Source organism: Cyphomyrmex costatus, unplaced genomic scaffold, assembly GCF_001594065.2.
Source record: "Cyphomyrmex costatus isolate MS0001 unplaced genomic scaffold, Ccosl1.0 scaffold14, whole genome shotgun sequence".
In the NCBI taxonomy this organism is placed as follows: Eukaryota; Metazoa; Arthropoda; class Insecta; order Hymenoptera; family Formicidae; genus Cyphomyrmex; species Cyphomyrmex costatus.
In genome coordinates this window covers 2645291-2665140 of record NW_017275390.1, presented here as the reverse complement: position 1 = coordinate 2665140, position 19850 = coordinate 2645291, and the positions used below count along the sequence as shown (strand labels likewise).

The 19850-nt window shown below is 39.7% G+C and overlaps 1 protein-coding gene across 5 annotated transcripts in view; it reads right to left on the bottom strand.

Moving 5' to 3' along the window:
• The window catches only part of LOC108783021 (protein turtle), a 70794-nt gene continuing 50944 nt past the window's right edge, over positions 1–19850 (bottom strand). For 3 of the 5 annotated variants that reach the window (XM_018551439.1, XM_018551440.1, XM_018551442.1), the window contains 6 exons: positions 19454–19626; positions 19114–19167; positions 14372–14557; positions 13935–14162; positions 13311–13404; positions 1–4884 (listed from right to left, as the gene is read on the bottom strand). In XM_018551439.1, coding sequence (XP_018406941.1) covers positions 3690–4884; positions 13311–13404; positions 13935–14162; positions 14372–14557; positions 19114–19167; positions 19454–19626 — 1930 coding nt within the window. In that variant the 3' untranslated portion in view covers positions 1–3689. Of the gene's footprint in view, positions 4885–13310; positions 13405–13934; positions 14163–14371; positions 14558–17416; positions 17498–19113; positions 19168–19453; positions 19627–19850 lie in introns of all 5 variants that reach the window. The other 2 variants (XM_018551443.1, XM_018551441.1) reach the window with 2 other exon arrangements.

The window sequence follows — 19850 nt, the reverse complement described above, 5'->3', positions numbered from 1 at the left end:
TCTCTCTCTCTCTCTCTCTCTCTCTCTCTCTCTCTCTCTCTCTCTCTCCATCTCATTTTCGCACGCTCATCCACACTGCGTGACCTCTTGAGATCGTTGTATCTAACTATGATATATCTACACGTTACTTATACATCTACAAATCAGTTGGTTAGATCACCTGCTCTCGCGTACATGATTCTTCCTTTTGCTACATCCATCCAGAAGGGGGAGACGGTGTTTCTCATGTATAATATATGATTACGAAACATGTATTATGATCACGTTGTCAAGAGCGTTTTTCCAACGTCTACAGCGAACGTTGATTCGACAGAGATTTGTTCTCTTTTACATCCTCAGCATTACATACATCTCACATGCATCCAATACGTTTTTATCGCTAGTAACATATTAAACGATTTTACGCGATTGACGATAAAAATTGGTACCATTCTGCCGGCGCGAGTCCTTCAGCACCTCCTCCCCCGTCCTTCCACATATTTATCTCACATCGTAATACTCCCGCCCGGATATAATAATTAATTAATAAATACTCGTCGCGTTCGTCGCTCTCGTTGATTAATACGCTACACGCTACGTCGTTTACAATTTACAATATCAATTAATTATCAAATTATTAATTCAACCATTAGAATTACTTTAGAATATTGGTACTCTTTCGTGTCACCTCCGTTATTTCTTAACTTTTATCGTATGCCTTTTTTTATTCTTTTGTTATCTGCGTGATCGTGTATGTTACATTATATGCTCTCTATTTTGTCTTAACAACCGCATTTACTCACGTGTAAAACCGCATACAGATCGAGTAAATGAGCGCGGACAAACGTGAATGAACAACTTGCTTCAATAACCGCGAATGACATTGCCAGTACGCTCGTAACGTCGGTTCGTTGGAAACAAGTTGTTCATTCACGTTTGTTCGCGCTCGTTTACTCGGTCTAGATCCGACTTTATCGTTAGTCTACTTTCGTTCTTACTTCATTCACTCGTCCACGTATTCTCGCACGTTCATCTTTCCTCGCACGTCAAGTTAGATCCGAGCCGAGCAGACGATTGTGATCAAACATGAAATACACGAATGAACAATGTCGATGAATACAAATGGTATCGCAATATTATAAAGGATGCACCTAGGTATCACTTTATCTTTGTTTAACATTCTTTGTTTAACAATAAACAACAAAGATAAAATACCTGGATAAATCCGTGTGAAGTTCCTGAACGCGGTCTTGATCGAAGAGACTCGTTCATTCGTGTTTGTTCACGTTTATTCGCTCGGTTTGAATCCGGCTTCGCTACACACGCATACATGCATATTTTAACAAAAATCGTATAGAGCGTTTTGGTGGCGTCCACGCCGCTTCTTGTTACGCATCTTCTTCCTCTTCCTCTCGCCGTTATGGTTCGTCGAAGTATAGTTGAATCGTGAGTAGGGCCCTTGCTAATATTTATAATAAATATGTATAATATACGTACGTATGTATAAATAAGTGTTTGTACTATAAAGAAAGTAAAACGCCGGGAGTCGCGGGCCGGGCCGATCCCACGTGGGGTGTCTTTACGGTCGCACGTGTAGAGAAAATTAGAAAAAAAGTGTAAGAGGGAAAACGAGCGCGCCGCTGCAGGTTAACCCCTTCGTCGGAGTATATATGTTCTCGTGTTAGGTCGCGCAGCTCGATAATGATTAGCCCGTAGATTCGCCCGAGAACCCCCCGCGATCGGCGATTGCCGGCCTTCGATCTCACGTGATTCAAGATGATCCGATGCGTTTGGTGAGAATTAGGTGGGTTTCGAAGAACGCCTCTCTTGTATTACGTGCGCGTCTGTGTGTTCTCTGTCTGCTGCTTGTGAGTGTACGTATCTCTTGTGTGTCTGTCATGTGTGTATGGTGTGTACGCTTTCGTGTTTTATTAACTCCTTCGTCTCTCTAATTACATATGAACTTCGGCTTGATCAGCGTGTGTGTGTGCACGTGCACCTGCCTTCCGGCGGTACGTCTCTATCGGTTGTCCTTCTCCACTTAATTACACTAGTTATTTAATCAACGTCAACGCTTCGTACGAAATGAATCGAATGCACTGTCGGACCTATTTTTCATTGGCAGTTGAAAGATTTTTTTTTCTAATGATTCTCATTGTTCTTTTTTTTTTTTTAAGAGTCCGATTGACATCGTTCGTCGTCAATGCGCGTGCTCGCGTCACTAATCTAATTCAAGAAGGATGACCGGTGAACGACCGGAGTGCTGATAGGCGGTAAATCAGCGTGTTATCAACACGTAGTGAACGTACACACACAATCGTCGTGCTATACTGGCCGAACGCGTGTAGATTCGAAGAACGTTATTCTTATTTTCTCGTTTTTACGTTGCTTAAGAAAAATTATTGTGCCGATAATATGTTGGGTCGCTAGCGAAACCCTAAACAGGCAGTGCAGTACGAGTGAGTCCTTAAGCAATCTCGAGGCAAGCTTCGGCCTAATATCACGTTTCGAGTCCATTGCTCATCGATATAATTATTTTATGTGTGTTGTACGTGTATGTGTGTTTGTGTGTGTGTATGCTGTGTGTATGCGTGTATATGTGAGTATGTGTATGGTAATTCTTCGATTATCTTACTTTTTTGTTTTGCTTTCGTTTTTAATTATTACTTACAGCGTACGATTAAATTTAATCTTATATTTAAAAGGTATACGCGGAGCATGTACAGTGGTACAGTTTCTTTGGAGTATCATGCCGACGTAACTATTTCCATTCTTTTGCTTTTCTATCTTTCCTTCTCGTCATCTTCCGTCCCGATCGCGATACGGGACAATTTCGATACAGTTTAGCATCCCTTTGAGCCAATCGGGCGTGTATCTCATTCTCTTCTGCGCACTCTCTAGCTCTAAGGACAGTTTCACTGAATTTTAAAAAAAAGAGCGTCTTCTCCCTATTCGTCCCCCGTGAATTCTTCCGTATGTTCCTCTACATTATTATATATAGTAACGTTAAAAATCACGGTCCTCTAAACCGGACATAGGCGTGGTTGGTGTACGCGGGATATGACCAATAATTATCGGATTCGAACATTTTCGTTTACGCACTTCGTTTCTATTATCGTCCCAGCGCGATCGGCGTCGCCGGGTTATTAGCCCCCCCCCCGAGTAAATGATATCGAGATTGTTCCCCCCCCCTCCCCGCATAGGATACTTGACGGTCTTCTTAATCGGTAAAACGAGCGAAACTCCGAAAGATTATCGTCTTAACGTATAGTTCTACTACATCGCTCCCGTCTCGTGGTCGTGCGAAACTTATGTATCCTGAGCTGATGCTTATAACAGCCTTCTTTTGTAGATGGGATGACCAGCTACTAGAATTGACTTAAACTCCTCTAAATGTGGAATCACGTGTGATGATGATCCTCGTTGTGCTGCGTTGTGATTGGTCTGCGGTGATGATCACGTTGTCGTCGCCGTGTTGAAACGCGCGATTTTCTACGGTAGTCGAAAGCCAGTACCAAAATCTAATTGCAAACGAACTAGCTTCCTCTGAGATTTCTCTTAGCTGTTCTCTTGAGAGTTACTTTCGTCTCACACATTATGTATTTAACCTCTGCAACCATTCGAATCGTTTCAACTCAATCGTTAAACTTGCGGTGCAGCGACCCTAATGAGGAATCGTTGGTCGATCGTCAAGACCTCCTTCAAATTTTTCAACATGCACTTTCCAAGTGCTCGCTTTGTCGTCTTCTCGCCTGTCTCTGCCGAAACTGATGAAATTCCGCCTTCATCGCCTGTACTCGGGCCTCTATGTTCTCTCTGCTATACCTCGGCGCTTGTTGATGTACCGTGTGCACTTGATGGATGTGGGGAACATGGATCGTATGGATCTGATGCATCGGCGGTCTCTCCTCCCGCGTAGGCGTCGAGGCCGATGTTGGTGTCGGCGTGCACGACACCGGATCGAACTCGTAGTGGCCGTCAACGCTGCCGGCGTCCACGGCATTTTGTATGTGCGTGTGTCCCACCTTGGTCTGATTTTGAAGTTCAAGCCAGCGACCCACTAACGGCGGTGGGGGTGGCCTATAAGGCGGTGGTCTCCATTCAGCGACCGTACTACCGCTTCTTGAGCTCTGATTCTGCTGCGAGGTATTCTTACTGCCGAAACCCGAACTGCTTGATCTACTCTCAGGCGAGGTTTCCAGGTCGGGCGAGGCAGCGAGTTCCGGTGCCGATCTGGCGTGCCTGGCGTGTCTTGGTGGCAATCTTGCCCTGGGTCGTCCAGCCGGCTGCGGTGGTGAAGATGTCGCTAACGGCTGAACCGGTACAAACCGCCTCGACTCGGCATGGATCGCCTTAAGCGACGGTAACTCCTGGCTATATCGTTGGTGGACGCTGCGAAGTTGGAGATAGCCGGGCGGCGTCGGGAAGGAACGTTCGCCAGAGGATGGTTGTTTGACAGAGCTGAGATCGCTGAAGTACAAAGGCGTCCAGGGGACCTGAGCCCCACTCGGCGAACTGGCCAGGAATCTAGGTGACGTGATCGTACAAACATTCGCAGGCGGTATCCTCGCCAAAGGATTTACAACGCCATGGTGGTAGCTTGATGGCAGGGGACCTATGGACACACCGCTACCGTCGGATCTCAGACTGAGCTGACTGATGCCAACCAGAGGGCGTCGCCACGAAGATTTAAGCCGTTGCTTTGGCAGGAAACCACCGTCGTCGCTGCTGGAAACGTCCAGGATGCTGTTGTTGGCCGAGCTGATAACCGAGTCCGCCACGACGAAGCGGCCGTCGGCCGCCCGGGAGATTTTGCCCAGCGGACGACAGCGGCACGAGTCTGGGGTATCCGGGCTCAGGATCTCCTTCAGAAGGCTTAAACCTGGTACTCGGCTTTTTCTAGGTCTACAGGACAAAAGTAGCGTTAGAGAAATCATGGTGGTGGTGATTGGCAGGCACGGTCCGATCGAGATCGTCGGAGGATCATGTTGGCGTACAACATTCACGCGGTATCTATCGCGGTATCATAATACTGAAATTTCTCCAAAATGAGAATAGTTTTGGTTATATTGCGAATTTAAACGTATTTGTTAAATGACAGAGACGTATATTGATGATTATTGAATGTTGACGTTATTGCTACAAGTTATTTTTACTATGATAAATACATATAAGAATTTTTCATTCTTTTTTATTTCTAGTACGTTTTTATTTCCTTTTGATATAAAATTTGGAGAAATTTCGGTATTCACTACGAATTTATTTATGAAACGCGGAACTATTAATTGATTGAAATCGTTTAAAACAAATACTTCTGAGATTATTCGCTTCTTCCTCCGACGTGGTCCATCGGCCGCTCGGATACGGCAAATACGTGCAACACGAACGGCAAAAGACACGCAACGTTAATGAACGAAAGTTAAATAAAGTACTAGAACAAAACGTAACGTAAATGCCAATGTTCAAGTTAAATATGGCAAGATAATTATCAATAATTAATTACTCGTACGTATATAATAACGAATAACGGATGCAAGCAGGGAAGGCATGCGCATGCACATTCCGGTGCACGAGTGGTCGGGCGTGACGTGGGTTGTGGATAGATTGGCCTCGGCAGTGAATGGATCTTTTTTTTTCTTTAATTTTCACAAAACGAATTTTATATTTCTCTCGTATATCTTTTCCTTTTTTTTTGCTTGCAAAATTTTGTTCCGTTCTCATAGATAGTTTTTTTTTTTTTTGCGCGATTCTTTTGCACTTTCTTTTGATTTCAATCAGTGAATAGCAATTGTGGATTTAGGTGCTCCGAAACTCGTCACCTTTTCTCCTCCTTCGGGTCCGGCAGCAAGGAAAGATGGGGGAGAGAGAATGTTGTAACACAACGATTACATTCACAAAAAACAATATATCGTAGCGATAATGATAAGAAATATAACGCTAAATAACCGAATGTTACTTCTAGGCGGTGGTGTTAGGGAGCAAATAGATAAATAGTGTCTTATGGGTGTCCGGTGGAGACGCGTTTTATCGTAATACATCGATTCGAAAGACGTTTTGAACAGTACACTGTTTTCTTCCGTTTAGAAAGAATATTATAACAAATAACAGACATAGCGAAACATGTAGAAAAATGAGGCACAAGTGTGATGAATAATCGATCGAGTGCTTCGTAGTAAAAAAAAAAAATCGTGAGTAATTGCGATATATATTACATACTGTTATTTACATTTTGACAAGATAATCCTTGTAAACATAGCAGCGTCGCAAAGTTCGATTAAATAATTTGATTGAATTTTTTTTATATATTATTTAATATTCATTCTCCTCGGAGCACTCGATCCTGTAAGAGAAAAGATAGGAACAAACATTATATGACGCAGTCGAGTAAATTATAAAAGTGCGGACTGGCGTTAAAATCAATTTTAGGTCGGATTTAAGGATGGCAGGATCGAGATTTGACTGTGTACGTCAATTTAAACGGATTGAATGGGATAATGCAACGAGGCATCGTGAAAGATTAACAAGTGGATACGGCAACGGTGGGTATATGTATATGTGAATATAAGTTTTCGCGCGGCCGCAACGAGCGCGGCTTACCTATCTCCGCCTTGCTTATTGCCGCGTGTTTCGCGTGTAAGCGTGAGCGTGTCTGTCTGTTTATTGGTCATCTAGAATCGATAAACTGGAAACAATGAAATAACACAAGAAGCTTGAATTAGAGCTCCGTCGTGGCCGTGCGCGCCGCAATAATCGTTGCAGCCCGACGTGGCATATGTATGCCGCTGAAACTTTGGTGTCGCACACAAATCGAAATTTTATTCGATTTCTCTGACAAACGTTTCTTCGATATAACGGCCAATTCGTCAGCCGGCTATTATCGGACATACGAATATTGTTTTTCGCATCTATGACGAAATGTGAGGCGATGCTCGTGTCACATGCGATGTGTATGTATGGACAGAGACTCGTATTGCGAGAATAATAATTGCTCTTTGTAAGACTAATGTTGTGGACTAATACCGTGATGTGACGAGCTAAGACGTGATTATATAGTGTGAAGCAATATAGTAAGCCCTGCATTAGTGAGATGTGCTTCGAAAGATTCTTTAAATATTATTATTATCACTCGTCTTTAATTAGAGATACCTTGTAAACGTTATGTAATATTGAACAACATGCATCAAACTGAATTTAAATGATCTAGAAATATACAGTGAGTTACTGGATAACCTTTGTGAGCATATCAATTATTATAAATTCTGCTAGATGAAAATTAATTTATACATGAATATTTATGTGAGAGAAGTTATACATATGTATAACACACCAGTAACTTCCTGTTGATGAAGTAATTTTTAATAGATGCTAAAAGAAATCATTCAAGGATTGCTAAAAGAATTCATTCAAAAGAAATGTTTATTGCGCGATGTAAGAAAATTAAGAAAAGTAACTATCATAAGGAAACTCGATGGTTATTTTAATGAAGTACAAAGCAGTTTCTATAGAGAAATAATTTCGAAAGAAACAACGTGATAAATTAATTGGAATAAAATTCATTATATGTATAACACATCGAGTCGCCGCAAATTTATCTGGCAATTAATAAACAATTAATTGAATAGATAAGTGATAAATATGAAAGCGTCGTCATAGTGAAAGTTTTGAAGTCAAGCGATATAGTAATGTGATTACGAATGAACGCATTATTAATATACCTCTTAGTTTCATATTTATAATAATAATCTGGAAGATATTAATAATTAAAATGTAATTGTAAATATGTGAAAATATTTATAGAAGAAAAGTATAAAGAAATGTATGACATACTTTGGAAAGTATTGCAATCATGTTGAGCGCTGTAAAAGCAAAAGAAATATACAAATGATAGTTTAATGTTAATAGAGATATAAATCAAAATTGAATATGAAAAATTGCAAAATAGTGAGTGCAAATGCGACAAAGAATACATTAGCGATAAAAAGATATTAAGCATATTATATGAGATGAAGAAGTTTAAAAATATCGCAAAGAGAACACAATAAAGTTACTGAATTATTCAATAGGCGCAATCTATCTGAAAGCTAGCGTTTGAAAGCAATAAAGTATAGATGTCTTCCATATAAAAGACATTGAAAACTGTTTAGAATGGTTACTGCACTCTCCGAGATAAAATGTCTTTGAGAAGGAAAAAAATAATAATTAAATAAATGTTGCACCTCTCGAATATATTGAGCTTGGCGCAAATTTACCAGTTAATGATGAAAAAGGAAATTAAACACTAATATAAAGATAATGAGTTAAACACTTTGTAATTTGGTAAAGGAAAGAATTGTATATCATAATGGTGATTTTCACAAAGAAGCAGTAATTTGAAGAATGAATAGATTGTGTCAAAGTAGGTAATAACAATTTATGCTTATTTAATAATAAGCGCGTATGACGATAAATCCTATATAGAGCGAAGAAATATGTACACGCAATAAAAGAGCAATGAAATGAGTAAAGCACAATAATAGACTGGCAGAGAGGCGGACACTGCGCTGGGAGTTCCTCTCGGTTCTCGAAATAGTACATAAAAGAAGCAATGTGGGTCGATATATTGATGACAGTGAGTGTAATGCAGAATAGTACGTGAAGAAATCGCAAAAAGTTTTTCGCAGATCGGCAGAAAAGAATTAAAAAAAAAAAAAAAATGAGAAAGAAATCTACCGCCTTGCCTCCCTTATCTATGTACTCCCTAAGACCGCCGAACGAAGGTATTAGGGTACTGACTGGATGTTACTAGTGTGAACTCCTAGCTGTTTTGCCTGTATTGCAGATCTCATCTACAGTCATGACAATCATCCTAAGTAGTAGTAGTAGATAGTAGTAGGTGGTAGTAGATTAGTAGGTCCTAGCAGGTAACATTGCAGAGCTGTAGTCTCGCATAGTAGTAGGTAGTAGTAGCAGTAGTGGTAGAGTAGTAGTGGTAGTACTAGTAGTAGTAGTAACGGGCATGTATCCCACCGGCAATTTTGGCGTTTCGCTCGCTCGATCGATCGAGGAGGATCGACGACTGACGGAGAATGAAATCGATCTGACAGTTCGTTCGATCGATCGACGGACCGCTCGGTAACACAACGTGTTTATACACACACAAACACATATACGTATACCGTCGGCGGGACTTATTTTCATGGTTCTTGGGAGCAACCGTGGTCTCGGGTACGTAGTAGTGGTAGTAATAGTAGCGGTAGTAGCGGTAGTAGTAGCAGTAATAGGTAGTGGTAGTAGTAGCAGTAGTAGTAGTAATAGTAGTAGTGGTAGTACTTGGTTTCTTTCTGTGTGGCTAGCGGAGGTTAGGCTTACTGTTCCGCCTCTCTATGATAAACACGCTCTCGTAATCTCGATTATCGAGGTGGAGTGCGTGATGGTCACGATCACGATTCGGGGGGGCCTGCTCGTGGACCGGCTCCGAGGTGGCAGTGGCGGGGGTGGTTACTTGCGTAGGAAGTGGTGATTGATGAAGAGGTTGTGGTGGTGGTGGTGGTAGTTGCGGATTCAACGGGCTGCAACGGGTCAGCGTCGAGACTGACTCGCCGCACGCGTTTAGATTTGTCGACCTACAGAAAACACAGAGAGAGAGGAGGACAAGAGATGCCCACGATTTCTTATCGTCTTGTCTTTCATTTTTTTCTTTTTCGTTCTTTTTTTCTTTTTCTTGCAACGGCTATCTTAGCTGGCTTGACTTGCTTGTCGGTTTCCTCACGGTTTGCCGTTTTGCACGAGAATCGATTTAGGGTCGGAGACACAGGACGAAAGAAATACAAAATAAAGATAAAGAGAAAGGTGGCGGGGAAATCTCTTTATTGACTACGATCGATTGGCTATACTCTATCTACCGGCGCTTTTCTTTTCAATTTCTTTCTTTCACGCTTTTCAACTGATAACGTTTGCAAAGTATCCCCCTGCATCCTTTCTCTCCAAAGTCTCACGACCCTTGACGCTATTCTATATAGTACGCGTCGGCTCTCTTCTGATCCTTGCTCTGATCGTAACCAAGGTACATAGCACCGAGATTTAGGCCTGTATTCGTAATCGATATTTCAAGCTGTCTAGCTGACAAGCACACCGACTGCAATCATCATAAAAAGAAATACATGGCATTATTTAACGTATGAAAGAAAATTACGTTCAAACCTTAACTTATGTTAATTTCATAAAATTTTTCGGTCTCAAGACGAGGTTATCACTGTCCCGGGGAAATTATTGTAATGCCTCGTGTCCGACATTGTTACAATATTAGAAAATTGCAATCGTTGTTTCTACTCGGCACACAGCTCGCAGACACGTGATCACGAATGCGGGCCTCAGAGAAAAAGACTCTTGACAGTGGCTGAACCGTCCAGCCCGTTCTGGATATATAACATGTAGGTACAAACGTGCAATATCGATGTCTCTCGATATAATTCTCGACAAACGCGACCGCGCTTTCAGTGAAAATTTACACGACGTTGAATGTTTCAACTTATCATGAGGGTGACGATGGATGAGACATGATAGAGGCATGAAATAAATACTTTACAGAATTGTTCGAAGAATTGGAGACAGTAGAACAGTTACACGCAAGGCAGTATCAAGTCTAGATTATGGTAACAATATCCCCACATTGAAATGTATTAATATAAGAGAGCTAGCCTGTTGGTAAAAGAAACAAAAAGGGAGGGTAACAATCAATAATATATTCGAATATATCAATTACAAAAGCGCATGCTTGATCGCAAATTAGACAATGTATAGAAGACAATAGTCGAGAATACAGCGCCATTGGCTGTGTGAAATTAGTTTTGACTTATAATTACATATATGTGCAGTTCATTTTGGAATGGCTTCGCAATCGGCTTCGAACCTATACGAGAAAATCTGTATTAGATATCGTGCGATCGTACTCGGTCTCGATACGTTCGATTTGTGGATCGAGGTTCGTATTGTGGAAGCATGAGTACATGAACATGTTGCCTGTGCGTGTAAAAATATAATTCACGAAGGAACGGGATAAAAAAGAGTGGATCTCTATTAACACCCTCACGATAAGCGCCACTACAACACACACGAGAAGCATTGAAATTCGGTAAGACCGCTAATAATTGCACTCGAGAGAATCAAGCAAGGGCAACGGTGCAGCTGATAAAACGAATGATAGTGAACATGACTGGGTCGAATGAATTGTTACGAAATTCGTCGCGGGTTCAGGATCGGCCGAAAATGAATAACGAGACGCACGTAATATGTACGGTAAGAAAGCGGCGTTGAAGTCGCGCGAAATCAATGGCGAGTTACGATCCAGAATAGGCATCACTGCAGTCGTATTGTGGACTTTTGGATGCCGCGATGGAAATCATAACAAGAGTCGTAATTGCGTTATCCGCTACTACACGTGCAGTCCACTTGGCGTGAAATCACTAATAAGCCGAACGCCCCACGCGCTACGCCGTAGCTCGTCTCTTTTCTCTTTCCTTTAACTCTTTTTTTTTTTTCCTCTCGTGCGGGATGCGTCGAAAAATACGACATGCGACGACGACGATCGCACGTCTGTGTATTTCATTTTCTCATTCGTAGTTTCCTTTCTCGGGGTGTACTTGTTCCAGATCTCGCGAATTGCGATCACAGCGATCTAAATCGAGGCGTTCGTTCCCTCGGTAGAATCAAATCACACGCGATTTTGCGATTGTATAAAAAAAAAATACGAGATCTTATTCTTTATTGATTTAATGAAATAATTGCATTTGCATTCAGTGCTGTTCCACGAGTTTCTCTTGCGATTTTTAAACCAAATGAATGTAATAGAGGCCGTTATATTTGATCCGGTTCATTTATTTGCGAAAAGCTGTGCCCGTCTCTTACGCGCAACTCTCGTTCCTTTTCGTATATTCCCGCATCGCTCGAAAAAAAAAAAAAAAAAAAAACGAGTTTCGATGCGGGAAACGAATTGGTTATCGCACCCGCAATTATCCGCTGCGTACGATTCGCCGCGTGTTATTTGATTCGAGCCACGAAATCCGATTCGATTCGGAGCGCCAGATCGCACATAGCGAACCCGATTCTTTCGTTTTGTCTAATGGAAATGTGCACGCATGCACGCACGTGGTGTTGCGCGTGGGAGTGTTTGCGTAAATTACTTATCGATTATCGAAAGATCGTTTCTCCAACCTCGTCCAGAATACCTCTGCTGCTGCGGTTTAGTCTGCCGGTTTAATTGCTACGAGATATATATACATCTAGAAGCTCATAGTGTTATGTATGGCGCAAGTAGATCAAAAGAGGTTCTGTCGTTCCTCGTTTCCTTAATCCCCCGTTTCAGAGGGATAACGCTTGTCCTTTGTCAAAGTGGATCGAGCTGACGCGACGGCAGGAGAGAGAATGGATTTCTCTCCGTACGTCTCGCTAAGTCTTGCGGTCGTATGTGTCTTTGTAAACGTGTCGCTGGTACGACAACGGCATGTCATCGTTACTTCCGATTAGCTCGTAAAATGATCGAGCTGTATTATTAATTTGAGAAGTTGATATTACGAAAGAAGAATTACCATTAAAGATGTGGTTGCACAAGAAAGTCGTTGGCGTAAAAGCGATACGAAGTATATATGAATTTAGATATACATCCAGACCAATGTCAATATTGAATTGTATATATTGCGTAATTATATGTATATTATATTAGAGGTGAATGTTCGAGAATATCTGTTGATTAGAAGATTATTCATGAGAGGTTTCGTCAATATATGCTTGCGGTGCTTCAGTCGCCTATTGCTCGTAAGAGGGGGTGGAGTGGACTTAATCGCTAGTTCTGGCTAAACCTAAGTGATATATGTTTCTTCAAAGTCGCATCTGCACTTTGTGACGCATTTTGACGGTACACAATCGATATTCGATATTTGTACTACCTATTCCGTATCTTAATCAAACGCATAGCCTCTCCAGTCTCTGAAGAGACATCAATATATAAACAATTTAACTCTGCTTTGTCATCCATTTGCGCTACCGTCAGAATTCGTTTACAAGCATTTATTGATTGTTGCGAAATTATTACTTTACATATTGGATTATACTCGGAAAATTTCATCATAAGAAATATTTATTTACAAAATTGGAAGAGATGTTGTTTCTCAAATTATTTTATGTATTTTTGCAAATCTCAGATTTAAATTGGCAGATAAAACAGATTTCTAGTGCAGCTGCGACCCCTTCGGTCTACTTGTCGTATGATTGGAGCCTTTAAGAATGCTCCAAAGCATTGTAAGTTAAGATTCCCTGGACCTGAGGGGATAATGATATATCAGATGATAGACACTCACTTTTTCAAAGGCACTGTTCCCTGGGGCCCCTGCCCTGCGCCGTTCCTGGCGTCGGTGACCCGGCAGGCCACCATATTATACGCTGAAAGCAGTTCTACAATGTTACATAACTATGTTAACTATGAATGTTCAGGTTCACAGGTGCATGCCTGGTGCCTGTGTTGCCAAATCGTAGCCGTCTCTTTGACCAGTCCTGGGCACTGAATATAAATGGCTATCACAAAGCAAGTTTTTAGTAAAAAGTTAAAAAATAAGCGAGCCTAGGACGGACCAAATAAGAGAAATAACACATGATATTTGCAAAAGTTAACTTACTTTACCTAACTTATATTATGTATTGTTTCATTCCAAGGGGACATGACGAATTAAAACAATTAATTAGCAGTTAGTAGATTAAAATCATACACATTTAGAACCCAATGATTAAGCGAAAGCGTTTAATTACAATTATATTAAATATTTTTACTATATACAGCGTTATAGTTTCATGAGACTTTTTTGAGAAAAAACATTGTTTCTCGTACAAAAATCAATATAAAGACGACACAACCAGGAGCACAGGTCCAAGCGAATTGCGGGCAAATCGTTGTACGATACGTCGATAACGCCACGGGGCGTTCATACCTTTCTCCTGTTTTCGTCTCTTCCGTTTATTGCATATCTTCACCGCGCATATGCTGAGGATGATGGCGACAAGGAAGAAGAGGATGCCGCCCACAACGCCTGCGGTGATCGCTTTGTGCTTAACACGAGCCGGCACGGGAAACTTCACCTGGTCGCTTGCGCCGTAATTCGTCGCTGAGTTGGCGAACACTTGGAAATAGTAGGTCCTACCACCGACCAGGTTCTTCACTGTGGACGTTCGCGTTAAACGGAAATCACATGAAAGCCGTACTCTCTCAAAAACCGTACTCGGGTTCGATAAATAATATTGGTTCATGAGTGTTTTCAATTACTCGTACTCAGAGTGCTGAACGCCTGTCCGATGCTCGTAAGAAATTTTATGTATAATAATCATTGCGTCACAGATAGAAAGATTGAGGCAGAGAAAGGTATCTCACCTAAATAACTGGTCTCCTCGGGTCGTATTTGGCCCTTGTTGAGCGTTTTCCAAGGTCCGTCCGTCTTGTACTTGATAGTATAGTATTGGATAAGATGGGTTTTTTCCGAAGGAGGTTGCCAGGTTATCAGGAAACCGTTGCTGATTTCCGTCACCGTGAGATTCCGGGGAGAACTTGGCTTTGGTCCTGGCAATTTGAATCGTGACGATTAGGTCAATCGGAAATGATATTAAATAAGTTAATAACTCAATCTAAGATAATATATATATCTCGTACTTATAATTTTACAATTTTACGTCGTTTCGGTATTTTTAATGTTGCAATACGAACAAATAATTTTTTTCTCTTTCAGTAATAAAGCAGAGAGAGATTTAAAATTTTGCGTGTGCCATATATATATGCGAAATGAAAAAAAACTAACGTAGGAAAAAATCTCTTTGGTGTCAGCAAATAAATGTTGTTGTCGTAATTCCAGAATAATTTCGGTGATGCACCGAGTTACAGTGCCAGAGGAAAGCTTTTTTTGATGAAAACGTTAACGCCGTTCCGACCGCAGCGACATTTTCGCATCTATCAAATCCATCGCACCATCGAGTTGTATGTCTGACTTTTTTCATCGTCACGTATTTGGGTCGACTGCGATATATCGCTTACATAAAAAAAAGGAAAATAATTCTTTACATTGGCTGATATGAGCAAATATGCTGATATAAACATGATGGATCAACTATGTCCTTTTAAAGACAGAGATTTTAAATATTCATTATTTTTATATATATGACGATTATGAACGTCTTCAATAAATTATCGACACGCTACGAGATTCAAAACGAGATTGACGTGCGTAGATTATTTCTTTCGCGTAATGTGTAATATACAAGTATTTAGTATAATATAAACGACAAAAAAGTAAAAAGAGAGTAAAATATATATGAATAAATTAGCATGTATTCCAGTCATTGAATGCGAAGTCATTAGATCGGAATGAAATGATTATTGAGGCAACTTGTTAATTGGATTAGTCGGGCATGAGATCAGCTTCTTTCATCACTTCTTACACATCTAATGTTACTCGACCTAATTACTTCCGGCGTACACGCGTTGACCTTATTAACGTCTGAGTGGCACCATTTCTTTTGTAGCAATAGCATGATTTCATACTACGTATTACAACACGTAATTGTAATAGAAAAAAAAGATGTGTTAAAATAGAAAACTGCTCGCACTACACGAATAATAATTCGCACAGAGAGGTGCAAGTATTTGATTTGGCTCTCAGTTTCTTTTTTTTTTTGTTTATGTTCCATTATATTCTGATTCACCCAATCTGTGCTCCACAATTTTATTCCAACAAAGCAAATATCTCGTACTATTTTCCTATTTCTCTCGTATCAATTTAACAGTTACTATTCTGGAAAATATACTTCGACAGAATTTACGAAATTAATTCATTCTTTTTGCAAATTACGATCGGTAAACATAAAAACTCTTTTACTTGTTTATTTCATCTGTTGACTACGCAAACGATGAATTTTCTTAGTTATTAGTCGGATGATAAAACACTAGACAAGTTTATCGAAGTCGGTGAATTTTCTATATATTGGTGATTTGAAAGACGCAATGCCATTCAAAATTGATCAATCTATCAAGCCAGCAAAATTGAGTCGAATTTTTAAAATCAAAAGAAAACGTTCGAAATTATCTCGGTACGTAAATTGATTTTCATTCTCTTTGATGTGTGTAGGAATGAAGAAATAAATATGGCAAATTATTTTCGCAAAAAAAACTCATCTTTATTGTGCAGGTACGCAAAATAAATTGTAGCGTTTGGATAATTTTAATAGTAACGAACCTTTTTGGTTTTTCGTGACATAACCATGCAACCATACGAAATTGACGTGAAAAAATTGAAAATAACCCCGACAAATAGATAGCTTGGTTTGGCTACAAAATTGCAAAATTAGCGACTTGTATTGTTTCGAATATTTGCTTTGTGTATAAAATGTATGAAGTTATTTTCTTTCTCTTCTCCAAAATGTCCATTATGAGCCTTTTTTTCGCTTCTACCGAGCCACAGGCGAGGATTTTATATTTTATTAGTTCTGCGTAAATATAATAGTTAATATTCCTATAGAGGAACATAGTCGAGGATTACATTCATAAAAATTTTATTAAAAAATACACACAATGCATTATATTAAACAAATGAATATCTACTAAAGCTACTGTGCGAAAAAATACAAATTATAATATAAAGTTTTCACTTCAATGTAATTACGTATAAAAATTGCTGGATGCTCTGAAATTGTATTGCTATTCTCTCTCCTTTTTTTTTTCGCATCACTATTCTGCCCGACGATCCGAATATGATTGAAACTCGACTCGCGAGAGAGGCAACTAAAACTTTCTTGGGTTTATTCAGCTCCAAAGCGGAGTAGATTGTTTGGAACCGTCTGCTACGTGCAAAATGTATGATGTTATTTCCTGCTCTCCCTCTTGGAATGCCTCCCGTCTAGCTCTCTCCGGTACGCCGCGGCTAAGAGGATTTCGTTTTTATTTTCCTCTGTATCTTCCTCGCGGTATGCCGAACTGTATGCGAGCGTGAGTGTGCGCGAACACGCGTTTCATTCTTATTGCCTTGTCGGACTGCTTGACACTTATTTTCATGTCCACCACAGCATGTAATAGCGGTTAATTCCCTTCAAGCGAAACGAAAGACATTCTTGGATGAAAGAATGGATTTTTCGCCGTTTTCAGCAGCGCGAAAGATTCCTACAAAAGATTCTGCGAGATAGAAAGAGATGGAGATTGACGATTGTGTGTCAATCGACTCTCGTGGTCACATCGATTGTAAATAATGTGTGGGTGGTGTGAAAGCGACGACGAACATTTTCGGACATTCTAATAAAATCATATAATAGCCATTCGACAATATTGTTGTCTCTCTAATATAGAAAATATTAAGAATTAGATATATTTATATTTTATGAACTCCATTAAATATGTAAAATATATAATAAATAAAGAAAGAATTAAAATATATACCTTTCGGTCGTATGATTGGCGGAAATGCGGGGTTTCCTGAGGAATCAGTTGGTAATACGAGGGTATTGTAATCAACGATGTCTGAAATGAAAAAAAGTAATAGGAAAACTTAAAGAAATGAAGCAAAACTAAAAAGAAACAAAATTAAATTGTTTAAAAAGTAAATAAATTATCATTTATCAATTGAAAAGTTTTCGTAAGGTTGCCAAATAAGTGATGATTTATTTTCAGGTTCTTTTAAATGAAATCTAAGCGAACCATTGAAATTCTCTGCTAATTGTATTAAGGTTGGTTCCATCAATGCCAATTAACTCCACTCATAGTGTCTGTTTAACTCAACGTCAATTAATTCTACTCTGCTTGGAATCGTAATGTGGAACATAATATAGATTATTCAAAATTTCATATCTCTATGCACTGTAAGGGATTTTTTTAATTAAATTTTAAAAATTAAAAATTTAATTTTTCTTTCACAAATATGTCAAAGTGAGTAACAAACCAAGAGATGTCTTTGCAAATTTTATTCGTTAATTTATTCTTGAATAAAATTGTAACATAAAACTTGGGCATAAATTGTGCTGCCAAAATGTATATAAATTTTATTATAAATGTATATAAATGTTCGTTGAAAAAGATGGACTCTCGAAAGATAGAGGATTTTTGTGAAACATGAGTTTTAGTATGCTTCGTATAGAAAGTAGTAGAGGTACAGAAAAAGAAAATTTAGTTAACCCTCTCGTGGTTAACCAGCGTTGTTGAAGCCGGCTCTTTGTCGGCGTAGGCTAACGAGCGAAACCAATGATGATGCAGACTTGTGCGTGGGGTACAAACGTAAGGAGCGAAAAAGCGCTACAATGAGAAAAAGGTATAACGAGAAAAGAGTCAGATAGGCGAAAGAAACGCTTGAAAGGTAACCAGATAGAAATCCCTAGCTGCCGGTATCGGGGATGCTCGAGGTATGGTGTGTACAAATGGAAGGCAATGAACCGGTGGATTCGAGGGAAGGAAATAAAAGCGGAAGCAGAATGAACGGCTCGATGGGTTTTCCGATACGATAAGTCGCCACGGAAGTCTCCGTTCCTTCCCTCCATCCCTTTTTCTCGGTTTTCTCCGCTCCTCGCCTCATTCCGCATCCGCATTCGCTGTCCTCTCGCCTCTCCTCCTTCCCTTCTCTTATCTTGTCGCCTTCTTCTTACCTTTTTTGTTCCATCTTTTTTCTTTTTTTTTTTCCACCTTACGGTTCTAGCCGAAGAAGTCGCGCGACTTTTCGACTCTCGGATCGATATCCCGATGAGAGGATCAGAGCAAAGTGAGACGAGAACGACACCCCTCACGTATGAATTTCTCTTCGACAGTCATCGAGATGCCATTCTCAGTTTACGAAGTGAATCGCACGGCTCGCGGATATTCCGAGATATTCCGACAACTGAACGCGTTTCGCTAGCTTGCAGATTTAAACTAGCGCAGTCAAAATCGTCGATTTTAACATCTTGAAGAAATTGTACTATACGAAATGCATTTCACGCGTTTTAAATTTACGACAGAATAAACGTTTTTTATAGATGATTCACGTAAAATGCGACGCTTTTTTATTACAAATTTTTTACCCGTGGGTTTCATCATTTTAACATTTCACTGTTTATTCCATTTAAAAACCGTAATCGCGTTATAAGCAATAACTTCATTCGAAATCTTACCACTTTGATCCGAAGAGGCGGGTTGATCAGTCGCCGATTGGGGCAGGCTAACATCTTGGAGAATGCAGCGATAGATACGATTGAGAAAGAAATTTGTACAGATAGTGAAGATTAGTTTGTTAATCGGCGAATAAATGATTAGCGATTTATTGATTTAATTTAAATTACTCAGGTTAGTATTAATACTGAATAAAAATATCTATAGTTAATATTACTAATTGATAGATATACATATAATTAATAACTACTCAGTCATGTGAAATAATCTTATTTATGAAATTTGTAAAAAAACTTCAATAGCCAAAATAATTTGTATGTAACACACAGTTTATATTATTACCGAGCGTCCTGACTGTGATGACTTTACTCAACATTCCCTCGCCCAGGGCATTCTTCCCGATTACTTGAAATTCGTAGAGCGTGCTAGGCGTAAGATTGTTGATCGTTACCGTTGTGCTGCCCGATGGAGTCACGGGGATTGTCTTCCATTCCGAAGTTCCCGATTCCCTGTACCTGAACGGAGATAACAATAAAAAAACAATATAACGTTAAAAAGATTATAAAAGATTTTCAAAATGGTCTTGAAAAATTTTATTAGTGATATCGATGGTTATAACAATTGCTATGCAAATAAAATTCGCGATATGAAGGACTATCATCTCTCGTTATTCGGCCAATTAAGTATAATACGCGCCGTAGAACTTTCATAATGGTAATACCTGTAAGCCTCGTATACC